Here is a 21,661-nt window from a genome sequence, read left to right as displayed (position 1 = left end):
GTAGTCTATGATCCTCCTGTCTACCATTCTCTAGTAGTCTATGATCCTCCTCTCTACCATTCTCCAGTAGTCTATGATCCTCCTCTCTACCATTCTCTAGTAGTCTATGATCCTCCTCTCTACCATTCTCCAGTAGTCTATGAACCTCCTCTCTACCATTCTCCAGTAGTCTATGATCCTCCTCTCTACCATTCTCTAGTAGTCTATGAACCTCCTCTCTACCATTCTCTAGTAGTCTATGATCCTCCTCTCTACCATTCTCTAGTAGTCTATGGTCCTCCTCTCTACCATTCTCCAGTAGTCTATGATCCTCCTCTCTACCATTCTCCAGTAGTCTATGAACCTCCTCTCTACCATTCTCCAGTAGTCTATGAACCTCCTCTCTACCATTCTCCAGTAGTCTATGATCCTCCTCTCTACCATTCTCCAGTAGTCTATGATCCTCCTCTCTACCATTCTCCAGTAGTCTATGATCCTCCTCTCTACCATTCTCCAGTAGTCTATGATCCTCCTCTATACCATTCTCCAGTAGTCTATGATCTCCTCTCTACCATTCTCCAGTAGTCTATGATCCTCCTCTCTACCATTCTCCAGTAGTCTATGAACCTCCTCTCTACCATTCTCCAGTAGTCTATGGTCCTCCGCTCCACCATTTTCCAGGGGTATTTCTCACCTGTTTGTAGTCCTTGTGCAGCTTCTTGTATTGGAACATGTTGCAGAGGACTGTGGCAGCGGCTTTGGCTGCTTTCAGCTTCCCAGGACTACAAGAGAGACAACATAAAGACTAGATTATGAACTAGCAGGGCTACAAGAGAGACAACATAAAGACCAGGTTATGAACTAGCAGTTGGACTGAGATTCGCTCTAATTGCTGGAAAATGTGGGGTGGGTGCAACCTAAGACAGAAAAAATGACAAGGTGCCGTTGAGGACCTAGAGCAAGCACACTTGTCATTGTTTTGTTTTGTAAAGCAAACCTGCATCCCCGACATCACACAATTATCCCCGACATCACACAACAACAAACGGTCCGTTATAGATCTCAATCTGGGTCAGGTGAGCATCATTTGAAAGGCTGTTCTATTGCTAAGGTAACTAGCTAAGTTCTATGTTCTAAAGTTCTACGTTCTAAAGTTCTACGTTCTAAAGTTCTACGTTCTAAAATACAATCCTACAGTGTTATGCTTCACAAGGCAATTTAGAGAAACACATAATCATTTTGGTGCACACAGAAAGGACAAGACTTTGGGACAACATGATTCTCCATGACATTTTTGTCAAAAAAATTTGTTTGTCACATATAATTGACCTTTAGATGGTTTTATGTCTGTGGAGTTAGATTTTATTTTGTAAAGTACATTTTATGTGAAAAAAATTATTAAAAACTACAAAGATCTATCTGCATGAAACCATTTGGAACTTGGGCACTATAAGGTTATATCTGCAATCCAATCACAAGCCTGAACAAATACAGACGGACCAATCAGAACACGTCTTTGCCATCTGCCTCTAAATATGGTCTAGGCTAGTCTAGCCAGCAGTAATGGCACACAAGCAAAAAAACTAAACATCGTCAGAAATCTTAAAGTAAATGATTGTCGTCACATCGTTGTCAGTGATGACAGTAATTATTCTGATGATCATAATACAATTCTTAAAGTATTTGATGATGTGTTCTGACTCTTTCTTGGTAAAATACTGTTATTCTATCATGTTTTGTATTCAAATAGCTACAGTTTTCTTAAACTAAACATGTCTAATTCAGGATTGTCAGCCTTACAGCTGAACCCAGATGAAAATTTCAGAGACATGCGGTTTAAGCTGCGACCGTATTCCTCCTTAAAAACCACACATTTACAAATGACTCAGGATTTTAATACTCTGCAGTCATTACCTACCTTTAAGGTTAAGACTATAATGGGTTATAAAGAAGAATTCACTACAAAACAGGTGTGAGATCTGAGATGTGAAAACTTTGCTGCTCAATAGCTCAGAACTACGCTTTGCAGAGATAGAACCTTAGAATCTCATGACTTCCTAGTCCCAAGGTCACGAGGAGTCATGAGTGCACTCAGGCGTGTGTTATGGCGGCAAAATGTCTTCACAATAGACAAACACATTCTGTTCAGCACAACCCAGGGGTTATGACCCCATGTGATCTTGGAGCTGTACATCAGACACGGTGATCATAAACGTTGGCACTGTACTGTATAGGACATCAGTTTTATGATTTGGAAATGTGAAGTGCACATTTGGGACTCAGGTGTTTGGCTTGTATGACGTCAAAGCGGTATTTATTATTAATCCTCAACGTCTCATCTTTCAAAATACATAGAGTCGTCTTAATTTACAGCATTTTCCCCCTCACTCAGACGACAACAAACGTGCACAAATGGCCTAATTAGCAGGAGGGACGGGGGACAGCTTGTTGTTGCGAGGTGCTCAAGTTCAGAACGGCTGTCAGTCAAAACCCCATACAGCACCGTGAAGCACAGAGCCAGAGCTGTGATGTCAGTCAAAACCCCATACAGCACCGTGAAGCACAGAGCCAGAGCTGTGATGTCAGTCAAAACCCCATACAGCACCGTGAAGCACAGAGCCAGAGCTGTGATGTCAGTCAAAACCCCATACAGCACCGTGAAGAACAGAGCCAGAGCTGTGATGTCAGTCAAAACCCCATACAGCACCGTGAAGCACAGAGCCAGAGCTGTGATGTCAGTCAAAACCCCATACAGCACCGTGAAGCACAGAGCCAGAGCTGTGATGTCAGACAAAACCCCATACAGCACCGTGAAGCACAGAGCCAGAGCTGTGATGTCAGTCAAAACCCCATACAGCACCGTGAAGAACAGAGCCAGAGCTGTGATGTCAGTCAAAACCCCATACAGCACCGTGAAGCACAGAGCCAGAGCTGTGATGTCAGTCAAAACCCCATACAGCACCGTGAAGAACAGAGCCAGAGCTGTGATGTCAGTCAAAACCCCATACAGCACCGTGAAGCACAGAGCCAGAGCTGTGATGTCAGTCAAAACCCCATACAGCACCGTGAAGCACAGAGCCAGAGCTGTGATGTCAGTCAAAACCCCATACAGCACCGTGAAGCACAGAGCCAGAGCTGTGATGTCAGTCAAAACCCCATACAGCACCGTGAAGAACAGAGCCAGAGCTGTGATGTCAGTCAAAACCCCATACAGCACCGTGAAGCACAGAGCCAGAGCTGTGATGTCAGTCAAAACTCCATACAGCACCGTGAAGCACAGAGCCAGAGCTGTGATGTCAGTCAAAACCCCATACAGCACCGTGAAGGACAGAGCCAGAGCTGTGATGTCAGTCAAAACCCCATACAGCACCGTGAAGCACAGAGCCAGAGCTGTGATGTCAGTCAAAACCCCATACAGCACCGTGAAGAACAGAGCCAGAGCTGTGATGTCAGTCAAAACCCCATACAGCACCGTGAAGCACAGAGCCAGAGCTGTGATGTCAGTCAAAACCCCATACAGCACCGTGAAGCACAGAGCCAGAGCTGTGATGTCAGTCAAAACCCCATACAGCACCGTGAAGCACAGAGCCAGAGCTGTGATGTCAGTCAAAACCCCATACAGCACCGTGAAGAACAGAGCCAGAGCTGTGATGTCAGTCAAAACCCCATACAGCACCGTGAAGCACAGAGCCAGAGCTGTGATGTCAGTCAAAACCCCATACAGCACCGTGAAGAACAGAGCCAGAGCTGTGATGTCAGTCAAAACCCCATACAGCACCGTGAAGCACAGAGCCAGAGCTGTGATGTCAGTCAAAACCCCATACAGCACCGTGAAGCACAGAGCCAGAGCTGTGATGTCAGTCAAAACCCCATACAGCACCGTGAAGCACAGAGCCAGAGCTGTGATGTCAGTCAAAACCCCATACAGCACCGTGAAGAACAGAGCCAGAGCTGTGATGTCAGTCAAAACCCCATACAGCACCGTGAAGCACAGAGCCAGAGCTGTGATGTCAGTCAAAACTCCATACAGCACCGTGAAGCACAGAGCCAGAGCTGTGATGTCAGTCAAAACCCCATACAGCACCGTGAAGGACAGAGCCAGAGCTGTGATGTCAGTCAAAACTCCATACAGCACCGTGAAGCACAGAGCCAGAGCTGTGATGTCAGTCAAAACTCCATACAGCACCGTGAAGCACAGAGCCAGAGCTGTGATGTCAGTCAAAACCCCATACAGCACCGTGAAGGACAGAGCCAGAGCTGTGATGTCAGTCAAAACCCCATACAGCACCGTGAAGCACAGAGCCAGAGCTGTGATGTCAGTCAAAACCCCATACAGCACCGTGAAGCACAGAGCCAGAGCTGTGATGTCAGTCAAAACCCCAAACAGCACCGTGAAGAACAGAGCCAGAGCTGTGATGTCAGTCAAAACCCCATACAGCACCGTGAAGCACAGAGCCAGAGCTGTGATGTCAGTCAAAACCCCATACAGCACCGTGAAGGACAGAGCCAGAGCTGTGATGTCAGTCAAAACCCCATACAGCACCGTGAAGCACAGAGCCAGAGCTGTGATGTCAGTCAAAACCCCATACAGCACCGTGAAGCACAGAGCCAGAGCTGTGATGTCAGTCAAAACCCCATACAGCACCGTGAAGCACAGAGCCAGAGCTGTGATGTCAGTCAAAACCCCATACAGCACCGTGAAGCACAGAGCCAGAGCTGTGATGTCAGTCAAAACCCCATACAGCACCGTGAAGAACAGAGCCAGAGCTGTGATGTCAGTCAAAACCCCATACAGCACCGTGAAGCACAGAGCCAGAGCTGTGATGTCAGTCAAAACTCCATACAGCACCGTGAAGCACAGAGCCAGAGCTGTGATGTCAGGAATAGCATCAAATGAAATCAAATGTTATGTCACATGCAACAGGTGTAGACTTAACAGTGAAATGCTGACTTAGGAGCCCTTTCCAACGATGCAGAGTTAAAACAATGATCATACAAATAATAGTGTGTGTGAATGTGTGTGGGTTTTGTGTGAGAGTGTCATTGTAGTGTATGTGTATGTGTATGTGTGTGTGTGTGTGTGTGTGTGTGTGTGTGTGTGTGTGTGTGTGTGTGTGTGTGTGTGTGTGTGTACAGAGCCTTCAGAAAGTATTCACACCTTTGACTTTTTCCAAATCTAGTTGTGTTACAGCCTGAATTTAAAATGGATTAAATTGAGATTTTGTGTCACTGGCCTACACACTTTACCCCCAAAGTGGAATTTTTACAGATGAATTAAAAATGAAAAGCTGAAATGTCTTGAGTCAATAAGTATTCAACCCCTTTGTTATGGTAAGCCTGAATAAGTTCAGGGGTCAACATTTGCATAACAAGTCACATAAGTTGAATTGATTCATCTGCGTGAAATAATAGTGTTTAACATGACTTTTGAACGACTACCTCATCTCTGTACCCCACACATACAATTATCTCTAATGTCCCTCAGTCCAGCAGTGCATTTCAAACACATATTCACTCACAAACACCAGGGAGGTTTTCCAATGTCTCGCAAAGAAGGGAACTTATCGGTAGATGGGTCAAAAAAAGCGGAGTTGCTTACCAAGACGACATTGAATGTTTCTGAGAGGCAATAGTTACAGTTTTGGACTTAAAATCGGCTTGAAAATCTATGACAAGACTTGAAAATGGCTGACTAGCAATGATCAACAACCAACTTGATTAAGAATAATGTGCAAATATTGCACAATCCAGGTGTGCAAAGCTCTTAGAGACTTACCCAGAAAGACCCGCAGCTGTAACCGATGTCAAAGGTGATTTTAACATGTATTGACTCAGGGGTGTGAATACTACTCATTATGGGGTATTGTGTGTAGATGGGTGAGATAAAAAATGTGTTCAATCCGTTTTGAATTCAGGCTGTAACACAACAAAATGTGGAATAAGTCAAGGGGGTATGAATACTTTCTGAAGGCCACAGTATATATAGTCTTGTGAGTGTGCATAGAGACAGTGCAGAAGTCTGGGTAACCATTAAATGAACTATTTAGCAGTTGTATGGCTTGGAGGTAGAAGCTGTCTCGGAGCCTGTTGGTCCGAGAACCAATGCTCCGGTACTTGAGTAACCCAATAGATAGACAGGCTAGAAATGTTTAAGCGATGACAATTGTTTTTGTCAATTCAATTGCTACTCCCTGTTGCACACAACAAGCTACCATTGCCCCCTGTCACAAGGGTATTTATGGCTGATTTAAGAAGAAATCTTTAACCCTGTTACGGTCAACCCTGTTACTTTATTTGGCACTTAACAGGCTCTTACTATAGTCATTTTTTTAAATGTATCTTCTTGAGATGGGAAAATGTGTTTTTTATGAAGTGAAACATGTCCTCTTTATGACAGAATGTCAACATGAGGTGAAGTCAAACATTACACGGAATCGGTGGAACGACTCAGCAGCAAGAAACACTGCTACCAATATTTCTCCTTATCCCGTACCTGCTGTCGTTGGAGTTCTTGATGGCCACCAGTTTTTGCAGCCCGTCAAAGAAAGTGATGTCCCGGGCTGCGACGGCGCTGCAGGTCACCAGGTTGTTCAACGCTCCACAGATGTTGACCACCACGTCGCTGGACGGCTCTTTCTGCTGACCGTCAGCAGGCAGCTTGTCCACCAGGTTGTTCACTGTCTTGGTTGCTAGAGGGAGGAAAAAGGGTTGATCTAATTTAATTCATCCCACACGGCAGTCAAATCCAGCCCTGAAATAGATGGCTTTGTTAGTCTTCTTCTGATTGGTCCTTGCTCTAGCATGAAATCAAATGGGTTTTCCTCCGTTTGTTAATAACACAAATCTTCCCACACATCTCACATTGACATCCTTGAATTGTTCACCTTCCTCTCAAAGCTTATTGGAGGATGAGGTTCTGAGGCAATCAAGGATTTGATAAAAGGGTCATGGTGACTGACCCATGGCGTTCTTGTCCTTGGCATGGCGTGACAGGTTTCTGAGGAAGCCGGTGAGGGATCTCAGCTCCAGGTCATTATTGGTCCTCAGTTTGTCCAACATCACAGGAAGCATCCTCTCTTGCTCGAGAGCCACACGACTCAGCACCCCCGCCCACTGAGGAGGAAAAGAGAGAAAGGTCATTCTGCGTTAGTATTTATCAAACTAATTACAGTACCCCCCCCCCAATCCCGTTTTGCTCTGTCTGAAGTAAACCCTTATGATCATTAGGCCTATTTTCTTATGAGTCAATTACACCCTGTAGAAAGGCCAGGTACCCACAGGGGCTCTAGTACCCCAGCTAGAGAGACACTGTCGTCGTTCTATGAATGCTGAGTGAGCTATAGAGTTCACTGATGTGAGTGATGTGAGTTGCAGTTCTCATTGTCAGGTGTCCAAGTCCCTTAAAAAAACCTGACCCTAGAGCACATATCAGTGGCCTGGTCACAGAGGCTTCATGGATAGTTTGAAGAGCCTGTTTATGATCCCCTAGTTTATCTGGCACCGCCAGGGGACGGGTGGTGAGGTGAGATCACCACATAGTTAGTCTATCTGGCACCGCCAGGAGACGGGTGGTGAGGTGACTCCATAGTCTATCTGACACCGCCAGGGGACTGGCCGTGAGGTTAAATAACTCCATAGTCTATCTGTCCCCACAAGGGGACGGGTCGTGATGTTAAATAACTCCATAGTCTATCTGACACCGCCAGGGGACGGGTCGTGATGTTAAATAACTCCATAGTCTATCTGACACCGCCAGGGGACGGGTCGTGAGGTTAAATAACTCCATAGTCTATCTGACACCGCCAGGGGACGGGTCGTGAGGTGAAATAACTCCATAGTCTATCTGACACCGCCAGGGGACGGGTCGTGAGGTGAAATAACTCCATAGTCTATCTGACACCGCCAGGGGACGGGTCGTGAGGTTAAATAACTCCATAGTCTATCTGACACCGCCAGGGGACGGGTCGTGAGGTTAAATAACTCCATAGTCTATCTGACACCGCCAGGGGACGGGTCGTGAGGTTAAATAACTCCATAGTCTATCTGACACCGCCAGGGGACGGGTCGTGAGGTGAAATAACTCCATAGTCTATCTGACACCGCCAGGGGACGGGTCGTGATGTTAAATAACTCCATAGTCTATCTGACACCGCCAGGGGACGGGTCGTGATGTTAAATAACTCCATAGTCTATCTGACACCGCCAGGGGACGGGTCGTGATGTTAAATAACTCCATAGTCTATCTGACACCGCCAGGGGACGGGTCGTGAGGTTAAATAACTCCATAGTCTATCTGACACCGCCAGGGGACGGGTCGTGAGGTGAAATAACTCCATAGTCTATCTGACACCGCCAGGGGACGGGTCGTGAGGTTAAATAACTCCATAGTCTATCTGACACCGCCAGGGGACGGGTCGTGTGTTAAATAACTCCATAGTCTATCTGACACCGCCAGGGGACGGGTCGTGATGTTAAATAACTCCATAGTCTATCTGTCCCCACTAGGGGACGGGTCGTGAGGTGAAATAACTCCATAGTCTATCTGTCCGCACAAGGGGACGGGTCGTTGTGTTAAATAACTCCATAGTCTATCTGTCCGCACAAGGGGACGGGTCGTGATGTTAAATAACTCCATAGTCTATCTGACACCGCCAGGGGACGGGTCGTGAGGTGAGATGACTCCATAGGTGTGAGATGGTGACGAGAGATGGACCATTGGCAGTGGGAATTATCAACACTCACTCTCTTGTCTCCAGCTGTGATGTTCTGCAGCGCCCCGGCTGCAGCCTCGCGGGTGGTGAAGTTGAACTCACAGCCCTGCAGCACGCGGTTATACAGCCCCACCACCTGGGGGTGCCACAGCCACTCCAGACCCTTGGGCACGCGGGCCACCTCCGTGAATGTAACCAGGTCCTGGTTCATCTTCTGTAAAAGGAGAAGGTCAGGGGTCAATGTGATGTAGGCGATGTGATAAAGGACTTCCGTTTAGACACAGACAGGGTCATTCTGAAGACATTCAAGACGACAGTCCAACTGCTAAACTGACAGAAGAAGAAGAAGAAGATTGACACTGTGATACATACATTTTTTACTTTCTTGCTCTGAGGGGTGAAGCAACCAATGGCTTCACTCCTGCTGGTGTCCTGGCCTCTGGTTGGTCCTTCCAGACGTAGCATGGCCGAGGGCGGGATCTCACTGTACAGCTGATAGGAGAGGTTCCTCATAACACACACTGCGTTCTCCACTCCCTGGACACAAGCACACAAGTTGAATAGGTTTTAATATCAAAGTCCAAAATGTAAGGCTATCACAAGAAACAAATGTACCATAGAATGTTGAGTTTTTATTTAATTTCCATCACGACACGTTTGACACTTGATCGAAGAAAAACACTGAAGGTACAGTTACGCATTGTGACAATTGTTCTACAAATACCACACGGCTAAGTAACTTTCCTATCTGTACTCCAGTCCGCTATCTGTACTCCAGTCCACTATCTGCACTCCAGTCCGCTATCTGCACTCCAATCCGCTATTTGCACTCCAGTCCGCTATTTGCACTCCAGTCCGCTATTTGCACTCCAGTCCGCTATCTGCACTCCAGTCCGCTATCTGCACTCCGGTCCAGTATCTGCACTCCGGTCCACTATCTGCACTCCGGTCCACTATCTGCACTCCGGTCCACTATCTGCACTCCGGTCCAGTATCTGCACTCCGGTCCAGTATCTGCACTCCGGTCCAGTATCTGCACTCCGGTCCAGTATCTGCACTCCGGTCCACTATCTGCACTCCGGTCCAGTATCTGCACTCCGGTCCAGTATCTGCACTCCGGTCCACTATCTGCACTCCGGTCCAGTATCTGCACTCCGGTCCGCTATCTGCACTCCGGTCCAGTATCTGCACTCCGGTCCACTATCTGCACTCCGGTCCACTATCTGCACTCCGGTCCACTATCTGCACTCCGGTCCAGTATCTGCACTCCGGTCCAGTATCTGCACTCCGGTCCAGTATCTGCACTCCGGTCCAGTATCTGCACTCCGGTCCAGTATCTGCACTCCGGTCCAGTATCTGCACTCCGGTCCAGTATCTGCACTCCGGTCCAGTATCTGCACTCCGGTCCAGTATCTGCACTCCGGTCCAGTATCTGCACTCCGGTCCAGTATCTGCACTCCGGTCCAGTATCTGCACTCCGGTCCAGTATCTGCACTCCGGTCCAGTATCTGCACTCCGGTCCAGTATCTGCACTCCGGTCCAGTATCTGCACTCCGGTCCAGTATCTGCACTCCGGTCCAGTATCTGCACTCCAGTCCAGTATCTGCACTCCAGTCCAGTATCTGCACTCCAGTCCAGTATCTGTACTCCAGTCCAGTATCTGCACTCCAGTCCAGTATCTGCACTCCAGTCCAGTATCTGCACTCCAGTCCAGTATCTGTACTCCAGTCCACTACGCAGCTAGTTCTCACCTTTTCCTCCACCTTGCCGTCCTCTAGCGAGGCCTGGATGTATCCTACCAGGGAATCCACCAGACCGTTGGTCTCCCGCATCTGCCGTCTGGTCTTCTCATTCACTGAGCTCAGGTTCCTGGGGACAGCAGGGTGAGAGGTTAGAGACGGGATAGGCAAACATAAATCATAGAACAAAGAACTGACATTTATCAAAGAGCTGACATATCAATGAACTGAAATGGGTCAATGAACTGACATATCAATGAACTGAAATGTCAATGAACTGACATATCAATGAACTGAAATGGGTCAATGAACTGACATATCAATGAACTGAAATGTCAATGAACTGAAATGGGTCAATGAACTGGCATGGGTCAATGAACTGACATATCAATGAACTGAAATGGGTCATAGAACTGACATATCAATGAACTGAAATATCAATGAACTGAAATGTGTCAATGAACTGGCATATCAATGAACTGAAATGGGTCATAGAACTGACATATCAATGAACTGAAATATCAATGAACTGAAATATCAATGAACTGAAATATCAATGAACTGAAATGTGTCAATGAACTGGCATATCAATGAACTGAAATGGGTCATAGAACTGACATATCAATGAACTGAAATATCAATGAACTGAAATGTGTCAATGAACTGACATATCAATGAACTGAAATGTCAATGAACTGACATATCAATGAACTGAACTGTCAATGAACTGACATATCAATGAACTGAAATGGGTCAATGAACTGACATATCAATGAACTGAAATGTCAATGAACTGAAATGGGTCAATGAACTGGCATGGGTCAATGAACTGACATATCAATGAACTGAAATGGGTCATAGAACTGACATATCAATGAACTGAAATATCAATGAACTGAAATGTGTCAATGAACTGGCATATCAATGAACTGACATATCAATGAAGTGAAATGGGTCAATGCACTGACATATCAATGAACTGAAATGAGTCAATGAACTGAAATGGGTCAATGAACTGAAATGGGTCAATGAACTGACATATCAATGAAATGACATATCAATGAACTGACATGTCAATGAACTGAAATGGGTCAATGAAGTGACATATCAATATTCCAAGAACACAGGATGAGATGTTACTATCCTTTGTGCAAGCACTTCCTAGAGTTCATGAACAGTGAGACTGGTGAAATTTGGGGAGCGCATCGTCAGTAGTGTACCTTTAGTTCCTAGGGTGTTTCGGCCTTTCACACTATACACCCTCCCCAAAGGCGGCCAGCGACAGGGTGATCAATCCTACGCTTGCGTCCCATTCCCAATTAGTCATAGGAGTTGCCTTGTTGTTGATAGCCAACATCCCATGGGACTATGCATGGCAGGGGCGTCTTCCTCCCTGAGTCAAGCATTGTTGACCGCATACCTCCTGGCTCTCTCACTTCGGGGCCCAGCTGGGGTCTTTCCTCTTCATCCAGAGCCATTGACTGCTGCCTTCTGCCGCCTCTGATACAGCTTTGATTGCCGAACGCTGGCTCTGGCCCTTAATTCCCAGGTCTCTAAGCAGTCTGGTTGTAGATGTTGCCACAAAACCTCTGCAGCCCACCTCCACTGGTCGGACTTCTGTGTTCCAGCCATGATGCCGTGCTTCGGCAGCTAGATCGGCATAGCGCAGATGTTTTCACTCATAAGCCTCATCTACTGAGTCCTCCCAGGGTACTGTGAGCTCAATGATGAAGACCTTCTTGAGCGAATGGGACCAGAGCACCATGTCAGGTCTTAGGGTGGTGGTTGCGATCTCCGGAGGAAACACAAGTTGCCGGCCAATGTCAGCTAGCATTTTCCAGTCGCGGGCCAAGCGCAGCTGGTCTCGCTCTAATGGTGTAGAGCCGCTCTTCAGTGGTTTAGCCTCCAGGGCGGACGCAAGGTTTTTAGGACTTGGTTGGGACGCCAAGTGTAGCGTCCTTGGGTGAGGCTTGTTTTACACCCTGTGAGAATGTGCCCGAGGTTGGCTGGCATGGAACAGAGGGCACAGTCCGGATCTTCACCATACCATTGGTGAAGATTAACTGGTGTTGGAAGGACGTCATATGTTGCTCTGATGGAAAAGCTCAACCGCCTCGCTTCCATGGCCCACAGATCCTTCCAGCTGATCTTCCTCTTCTCCACACTGTCCCATCGAGTCCACTGTCCCTGTTTGGCAAGAGAGACTGCCTTGGCCCACCTTGCAGCCTCCTCCTGATGGCGTACTTCCTGCACTACCATCTTCCCCCGCTCTGGTGCAGTGGCCTTACTCCAAGCAGCACGGCTAGTTAGCCCAAGGCCTCCTCTCCCTTGCTGAACATGACCCACAATGTCAGCATGTCTGAGGGCTGCTGTTGCCTCCTGGACTGCTTTTCCTGGCCTCCATTTGCGCCCAGTTGCCAAGGTCGGCGCGTTGTTGCTCACCACTGGGTCTCGAGATTCATTCAGTGTCATCTGGAGCCTGGTTTTTGCACACTTGAATTCCTCTGTTAGACTGGTCAGGGGCAGCTTGAGGACACCATCTCCATAGAGGCCTATGGTGGTAAGGCATCGTGGAACTCCGAGCCACTTCTTTAAGTAGCCTGTGACTCCTCTTTCCATCTTCTCCACTGTTGAGATTGGAACCTCATACACTGCTAGGGGCCACAACACCCGGGGTAGGAGACCAAACTGCAGACACCAGGCCTTTAACTTTCCAGGTAGCTGGGTGTTGTCGATGGACTGTAGGCTACTACTGATGTCTTTGCGCAGCTGTTGCACCTGGTCTTTGTCCTTCAGGCTTGCATCATACCACCTTCCAAGGCTTTTTACCGGCTGCTCAGACACTGTTGGGATTTGGTCATCTCCGATGAAGAATTTCAGGTCAGAGAGTACTCCCTTCACAATCGAGATGCTGCGTGACTTGGATGGTTTAATCTTCGTACGGGCCCAGCTGATGAACTCCTCAAGTTTTCTGAGCAGTCTCCTGGTGCATGGGACAGTGGTGGTCAATGTTGTAATGTCGTCCATGTAGGCTCTGAGTGGAGGGAGGCGGAAACCAGATTCGACTCGCTGTCCACCAGCAACCCATTTTGAGAATCTGATGATAACTTCCATTGCCATTATGAATGCCAACGGAGAAATGGTACATCCCGCCATTATACCTACATTCAGGCACTGCCATGAGGTGGTGAACTCTGAGGTGGTGAAGCAGAACTGCAGATCCTTGAAGTACGACTTCACCAGCGTTGTGATGGTGTCCGGTATGTGGAAAAATCTGAAGGCAGACCACAGGAGTTCATGGGGCACAGAGCCAAATGCATTGGCGAGGTCGAGGAAGACTACGTGGAGGTCCCTTTTCTCCACCTTGGCCATTTGGATCTGGTGCCAGATCATGCTGGAGTGTTCCAAGCAGCCAGAGAACCCTGATATTCCTGTCTTCTGTACAGATGTATCGACGTACGCATTCCTTTGCAGGTACTCGGACATCCTCTGGGCAATGACCCTAAAGAAGATTTTACCCTCGACATTCAGTAAGGAGATTGGGCGGAATTGGCTGATGTTCACTGCATCCTTCTCCTTAGGGATCAGGACCCCACCTGCCCTACGCCACACTTTGGGTATTATCTTCTTCTGCCAAGCTGTTCTCATAAGCCTCCAGAGGACCCTCAGGACGTCTGGTGCGTTCTTATACACTTTGTACGGGACTCCATTTGGCCCCGGGGCTGATGCTGTTCTTGCCCGTCGAACTGTGTTTTCCACCTATTTCCATGTCGGAGGGCTGGTCTCAATATGATGTTCCGGGGGTTCAATGGGTGGGATATCTGATGGGATGGCCAGATGTTCATGTCGCTTTGAGTCAAAGTTTGTTGTTATCAGGTGCTCCTCTAGGTCTTTCTTTGTTGTTTTTAGAGCTCCACTTTTTTCCTTCGTGAAGAGACTTTTAAGGAACTTGAAGGGATCTTTATAGAATCGAGTTCTAGTTTGTTCTTTCTTCCTTCTGCGTTTCCGTAGGTTCTCTGCTCTACGGAGGTAACCCAACCGGGTTTTAATGTCAGCCTGAAGTGCCTCTATGCCCTCCTTTTCCACTTCCGAGGCCTTCTTCCACTGTTTCTTAAGCTGTCTCCTTTCTTGAACGAGGCGCTTGATTTCTTGTTGCCTCCTGGAAACTGGTGGGGTTGGAAACTTTCTCCCGCCTTTTGCCTCTTGCACTCCAAAGCTTTCTGCCCCGTACTCATAGATGATGTCCCCCATCCTCTAATAAACTGAAATGGGTCAATGCACTGACATATCAATGAACTGAAATGGGTCAATGAACTGAAATGGGTCAATGAACTGATATATCAATGAACTGAAATGGGTCAATGAACTGACATATTAATGAACTGAAATGGGCCAATGAACTGACATATTAATGAACTGAAATGGAAATGAACTGAATGAACCAATGAACTGACATATCAATGAACTGACATATCAATGAACTGACATATCAATTAACTGAAATGGGTCAATGAACTGACGTGGGTCAAAGAGCTGACATGGGAAGCTAGTGTGACAACAGTGTCCTTAGACGGAGGAGGACAACAGTGCATGTGACAACAGTGTCCTTAGACAGAGGAGGAGCTGGAAGGAAAAGAAGAAGGCTGTACTATAGTGTGAAATACTGTACAATAGTGTTGATATATTGTACTATACTACTATACTATACTGTGTGAAATACTATACAATAGTGTTGATATTGTACTATACTACTATAAGATACTATAGTGTGAAATACTGTACAATAGTGTTGATATTGTACTATACTACTATACTATACTATAGTGTGAAATACTGTACAATAGTGTTGATATTGTACTATACTACTATACTATACTGTACTATAGTGTGAAATACTGTACAATAGTGTTGATATTGTACTATACTACTGTACTATAGTGTGAAATACTGCACAATAGTGTTGATATTGTACTATACTAATATACTATACTGTACTATGGTGTGAAATACTGTACACTAGTGTTATATATTGTACTATACTACTACACTATACTGTACTATAGTGTGAAATACTATACTGTACAATACTATCCTATACTGTACTTTAGTGTACTGTACTATACTGTACTATACCATCCTATACTGTCATTTAGTGTACTGTACTATACTTTACTATCCTGTACTATAGTGTACTATACAATACTGGACTATAGTGTAATATACTGTACTATACTGTAATATGCGGTACTATAGTGTACTGTATGCTACTGCACAATACTGCACTGTACTATACTGTACTATGCTATACTGTAATATACTGTCCTATACTGTACTTTAGTGTACTGTACTATACATTTACATTTACGTCATTTAGCAGACGCTCTTATCCAGAGCGACTTACAGTAGTAGTGAGTGCATACATTTTTATACTAGTCCCCCGTGGGAATCGAACCCACAACCGTGGCGCTGCAAGTGCCATGCTCTACCAACTGAGCTACACGGGACTATAGTGTAATATACTGTACTATACTATGCTTTACTATACTGTACTATAGTGTACTATACTGAACTGTACTCTCCTATTGTGTACTATATTGTACTATACTATCCTATAGTGTACTATACTGTACTAGTGTACTATAGTGTACTGTACTATCCTATAGTGTACTATACTATCCTATAGTGTACTATACTATCCTATAGTGTACTATACTGTACTAGTGTACTATAGTGTACTGTACTATCCTATAGTGTACTATATTGTAATAGTGTACTGTACTATCCTATAGTGTACTATAGTGTACTATATTGGTATATAGTGTACTGTACTATCCTGTAGTGTACTATAGTGTACTGTACTATCCTATAGTGTACTATATTCTACTATAGTGTACTATAATGTACTAGTGTATTATATTGTACTATAGTGTACTGTACTATACTGTACTATACAATACTGTACTAGTGTACTGTACTATCCTATAGTGTACTATACTATAGTGTACTATTGTGTACTGTACTATCCTATAGTGTACTATAGTGTACTGTACCTTAGACATCCGGTGGTGTTGTAGAAGATGTCAACCTCAGAGGGGCTCTGGTGGATGACCTCAGTGTCTCCACTTCCTGAGAGCGGGATCAGGATCCTCTCTGTGAGCTCAGCGAGCGTCTCCTTGGCGAGTTTCTCCTTTAGGTTGTCTTTGGATGACAGGTTCCACAGAATACCTGACAGAAAACCCAATGACCAAACCTTGTATCATTACCTCTACTATTGTTCATTGTGCTCCTAAATTTCTTTCTGTGCTCCCCCCAAAAAAGGTATACTTTAGGAGCACATGTCAGCGTAGAGCCCTACATTGTACAGAGTACTTTGTCTCTCGAGAAAGTTTTACTTACTAAGACTGTGATATGTGGTTGTCTTACCTAGCGACCTTCAGATGAATGTAAGTAGCCCTGGATAAGAGTCTCTGCTAAAGGACTAAAATGTAAAACGTCATACCTGTGATGTTCTTGCGTAGCTCGTCGTCATTCACCTTCAGAGCCTCTATGAGTTGTGGGATCCCTCCCCCCTCGATAAGGGCCACCTTGTTGTCCATGTTCTCGTAGATGAGGTTCCTCGTGGCGCCCGTGGCGTAGCGAGCCACCTCCTGGTTCTCACTGTTGAACAGCCTCACCAGCTCTGGGATGCCCTTATAGCGGTGCACCTAGTGATTGGAGGGAAGAACATCTCTGTAAGGTTTAGACTCATTCTGAATCCCAGTGACTCCTAGCCTAGCCCCTATTCCCTAGGCAATCCTGTATATCTGAAATGACTAGACAGCGTAGCCTAGTGGTTAGAGCGTTGGACTAGTAACTATAAAGGTTGCAAGATCAAATCCCCGAGCTGACAAGGTACAAAATCAATACACCTGGAGCACGTCAATGTGTTGATATACCTGGAGCACGTCAGTCAATGTGTTGATACACCTGGAGCACGTCAATGTGTTGATATACCTGGAGCACGTCAGCCAATGTGTTGATATACCTGGAGCACGTCAGTGTGTTGATATACCTGGAGCACGTCAGTGTGTTGATATACCTGGAGCACGTCAATGTGTTGATACACCTGGAGCACGTCAATGTGTTGATATACCTGGAGCACGTCAGTCAATGTGTTGATATACCTGGAGCACGTCAATGTGTTGATATACCTGGAGCACGTCAGTCAATGTGTTGATACACCTGGAGCACGTTAGTCAGTGTGTTGATATACCTGGAGCACGTCAATGTGTTGATATACCTGGAGCACGTCAGTCAATGTGTTGATATACCTGGAGCACGTCAATGTGTTGATACACCTGGAGCACGTCAGTCAATGTGTTGATATACCTGGAGCACGTCAATGTGTTGATATACCTGGAGCACGTTAGTCAATGTGTTGATACACCTGGAGCACGTCAGTCAATGTGTTGATATACCTGGAGCACGTCAATGTGTTGATACACCTGGAGCACGTCAATGTGTTGATATACCTGGAGCACGTTAGTCAATGTGTTGATATACCTGGAGCACGTTAGTCAATGTGTTGATACACCTGGAGCACGTTAGTCAATGTGTTGATACACCTGGAGCACGTCAGTCAATGTGTTGATATACCTGGAGCACGTCAATGTGTTGATATACCTGGAGCACGTTAGTCAATGTGTTGATACACCTGGAGCACGTCAATGTGTTGATACACCTGGAGCACGTCAGTCAATGTGTTGATATACCTGGAGCACGTCAGTCAATGTGTTGATATACCTGGAGCACGTTAGTCAATGTGTTGATATACCTGGAGCACGTCAATGTGTTGATACACCTGGAGCACGTCAATGTGTTGATACACCTGGAGCACGTCAGTGTGTTGACACACCTGGAGCACGTCAGTGTGTTGATACACCTGGAGCACGTCAATGTGTTGATACACCTGGAGCACGTCAGTCAATGTGTTGATACACCTGGAGCATGTCAGTCAGTGTGTTGATATACCTGGAGCACGTTAGTCAATGTGTTGATACACCTGGAGCACGTCAATGTGTTGATATACCTGGAGCACGTCAATGTGTTGATACACCTGGAGCACGTCAGTGTGTTGATACACCTGGAGCACGTCAGTGTGTTGATACACCTGGAGCACGTCAGTGTGTTGATACAGCTGGAGCACGTCAGTGTGTTGATACACCTGGAGCACGTCAGTGTGTTGATATACCTGGAGCACGTTAGTCAATGTGTTGATACACCTGGAGCACGTCAATGTGTTGATATACCTGGAGCACGTCAATGTGTTGATACACCTGGAGCACGTCAGTCAATGTGTTTATACACCTGGAGCACGGTAGTCAATGTGTTGATACACCTGGAGCACGTCAGTCAATGTGTTGATACACCTGGAGCACGTCAATGTGTTGATACACCTGGAGCACGTCAATGTGTTGATACACCTGGAGCACGTCAGTGTGTTGATATACCTGGAGCACGTCAATGTGTTGATACACCTGGAGCACGTCAATGTGTTGATACACCTGGAGCACGTCAATGTGTTGATACACCTGGAGCACGTTAGTCAATGTGTTGATATACCTGGAGCACGTCAGTCAGTGTGTTGATATACCTGGAGCACGTCAGTCAATGTGTTGATATACCTGGAGCACGTCAATGTGTTGATATACCTGGAGCACGTCAATGTGTTGATACACCTGAGCACGTCAGTCAATGTGTTGATATACCTGGAGCACGTCAATGTGTTGATACACCTGGAGCACGTTAGTCAGTGTGTTGATATACCTGGAGCACGTCAATGTGTTGATACACCTGGAGCACGTCAATGTGTTGATACACCTGGAGCACGTCAATGTGTTGATACACCTGGAGCACGTCAATGTGTTGATACACCTGGAGCACGTCAGTGTGTTGATACACCTGGAGCACGTTAGTCAATGTGTTGATATACCTGGAGCACGTCAGTCAGTGTGTTGATATACCTGGAGCACGTCAGTCAATGTGTTGATATACCTGGAGCACGTCAATGTGTTGATACACCTGGAGCACGTTAGTCAGTGTGTTGATATACCTGGAGCACGTCAATGTGTTGATACACCTGGAGCACGTCAATGTGTTGATACACCTGGAGCACGTCAGTGTGTTGATACACCTGGAGCACGTTAGTCAATGTGTTGATATACCTGGAGCACGTTAGTCAATGTGTTGATATACCTGGAGCACGTCAGTCAGTGTGTTGATATACCTGGAGCACGTTAGTCAATATGTTGATATACCTGGAGCACGTCAGTCAATGTGTTGATATACCTGGAGCACGTCAGTGTGTTGATATACCTGGAGCACGTCAATGTGTTGATATACCTGGAGCACGTCAATGTGTTGATACACCTGGAGCACGTCAGTCAATGTGTTGATACACAATAGTTCTTATGCAACTAGCAACTTCACTTCTATTGTTCCTTGTATTATGTTAATGAACATACGCACACCAAATGGGACGCGTATCATAAGGAAGTACTAGAGAAACAGAGATGTGACTGCAGAATGAAGAGGAAATCCCTTTACTACCTCTTTCTTGGCCTCGGGGTCGTTGTAACACTCATGTTGGATAAAAGCTGCTCCCAGAACCTGCAGCTCAGCATCCCCCTCTGCTAGGTACCTCACCGCCGTAGCCATGTCCAGGTTATTGATCCTGTACAATCAGAAAGATCAATCAATCAACCAACCAACCAATCAAATGTACCTGTATTTGTAAAGCCCCGTTGACACAAAGCGCTTTACAGTAAGCCAGCCCCTGGACAGGTTAGAGAGACTGAGACAAATAATAGATTATGAATGATGGGGGATTTCGTGGTGAAAACACTCTATAGCAGCAGTGTCAAAGTAATTTTTCCCAGCATGCCGCAATTGGTCTTCACTGTTTCCTCGCAGTAAAAATTGGAATTTCTTTTCCCTCTATCCATTGCTTTTTGTAATTTTCTATGCTTCCTGACTGTCTAGTTTTCGTTTCGATAACAGATAAAGCTAAGCCTAGTCCCGGAATGAAAAGCAAAAGCTACTCAACTGAGAATCACCATTGAAATAGCTTTTTAGTCTCCGGGAAACTGTCCCCTCGAAGTGGGTTGTGGTCAGTTCCCTTTCAATTCCAGTCATTTCAAGAACTACACTGACAGTCTAATTCTAATTCATCTTCAAAGCTTTTCAACGAGGAACATTTGGAATTGGAATTTGATTGACTTTTTCCTCAAATTAGCTGGAATTTAAATGGAGTTGACCCTCAACCCCTGGTGCACGATTAGGCAGAAATGAGATAATACATTGCCAGTCCTAGCTGACCAATCGGGCCAACATGACTCACAGCTTTCACTCCCATGATATAATATGTGCCTGTGTGAATGGTTAACTAAGCTAAAGGTAACAGTCTGTGGTTTTTCCATCTGCTGTGCTATCAGCTAGGCGCCGGCTGTTTGTGTTTGAAATGTGAAACCTGATGAAAGTCCTCTGGTGCCACACCCAAACCAGTCCTGCCACTACGGGGGCCATGTAGCAGCCAGCTCAGAATCTACAGCTCTTGGGAAAGAGACATTTGTAATCATCACAGAGACGCCGCTTTGAAAGTGCTCTATCACGAGCCAGAATAGCAAAACAGACAAAAAAAGTTGGTCACACACCCCTGCACCACACAATGTGCACACTCAATGGGTGCCAGACCTGCCCACGCACCTGAGACAACAGGTCCCTGTGCAATGGGAGTTGCCATGGGTCCTCGACTAACCGAGGTTGTTTGGGACAACAGGGAACCACAAGAATCTACAACAAGCCCTCCAGCCACACCCTCTCCAGCGTGGGATGAATCAGGTCCACAGGGGAAACGTGTAAAGGAGGGTCAGAGGTCACTGGTGCGTGAGAGCATCCATTCCCAACGGAGCAGTCAAGTCCCTTATCGAGAAAAACAGCCGACAATGAGCCTTTTCTCTCGCAAAGATCTATGATGGCCCTGTCCCCGCTGTCAGTCCTCACTAGCACTGTTCCACTGTCAGTCCTCACTAGCACTGTCCCGCTGTCAGTCCTCACTAGCACTGTCCCGCTGTCAGTCCTCACTAGCACTGTCCCGCTGTCAGTCCTCACTAGCACTGTCCCGCTGTCAGTCCTCACTAGCACTGTCCCGCTGTCAGTCCTCACCACCAGTGTCAGTCCTCACCACCACTGTCA

General features: G+C 46.2%; 1 protein-coding gene across 1 annotated transcript in view; it reads right to left on the bottom strand.

Annotated features, from left to right (window-relative positions):
* The window catches only part of LOC129854880 (plakophilin-3-like), a 67,402-nt gene that overhangs the window by 8,832 nt on the left and 36,909 nt on the right, over positions 1 to 21,661 (bottom strand). Inside the window, exons 8-16 of the mRNA XM_055922010.1 lie at positions 20,018 to 20,141; positions 16,929 to 17,133; positions 16,480 to 16,654; positions 10,442 to 10,559; positions 9,063 to 9,227; positions 8,722 to 8,904; positions 6,939 to 7,092; positions 6,473 to 6,668; positions 674 to 761 (exon numbers count right to left, since the gene is read on the bottom strand). Of these exons, the coding sequence (XP_055777985.1) occupies positions 674 to 761; positions 6,473 to 6,668; positions 6,939 to 7,092; positions 8,722 to 8,904; positions 9,063 to 9,227; positions 10,442 to 10,559; positions 16,480 to 16,654; positions 16,929 to 17,133; positions 20,018 to 20,141 (1,408 nt within the window). The remainder of the gene's footprint in view (positions 1 to 673; positions 762 to 6,472; positions 6,669 to 6,938; positions 7,093 to 8,721; positions 8,905 to 9,062; positions 9,228 to 10,441; positions 10,560 to 16,479; positions 16,655 to 16,928; positions 17,134 to 20,017; positions 20,142 to 21,661) is intronic.

This window comes from Salvelinus fontinalis, chromosome 5 (genome assembly GCF_029448725.1).
Source record: "Salvelinus fontinalis isolate EN_2023a chromosome 5, ASM2944872v1, whole genome shotgun sequence".
NCBI lineage: Eukaryota > Metazoa > Chordata > Actinopteri > Salmoniformes > Salmonidae > Salvelinus > Salvelinus fontinalis.
This window is presented reverse-complemented; position numbering and strand designations above follow the sequence as displayed.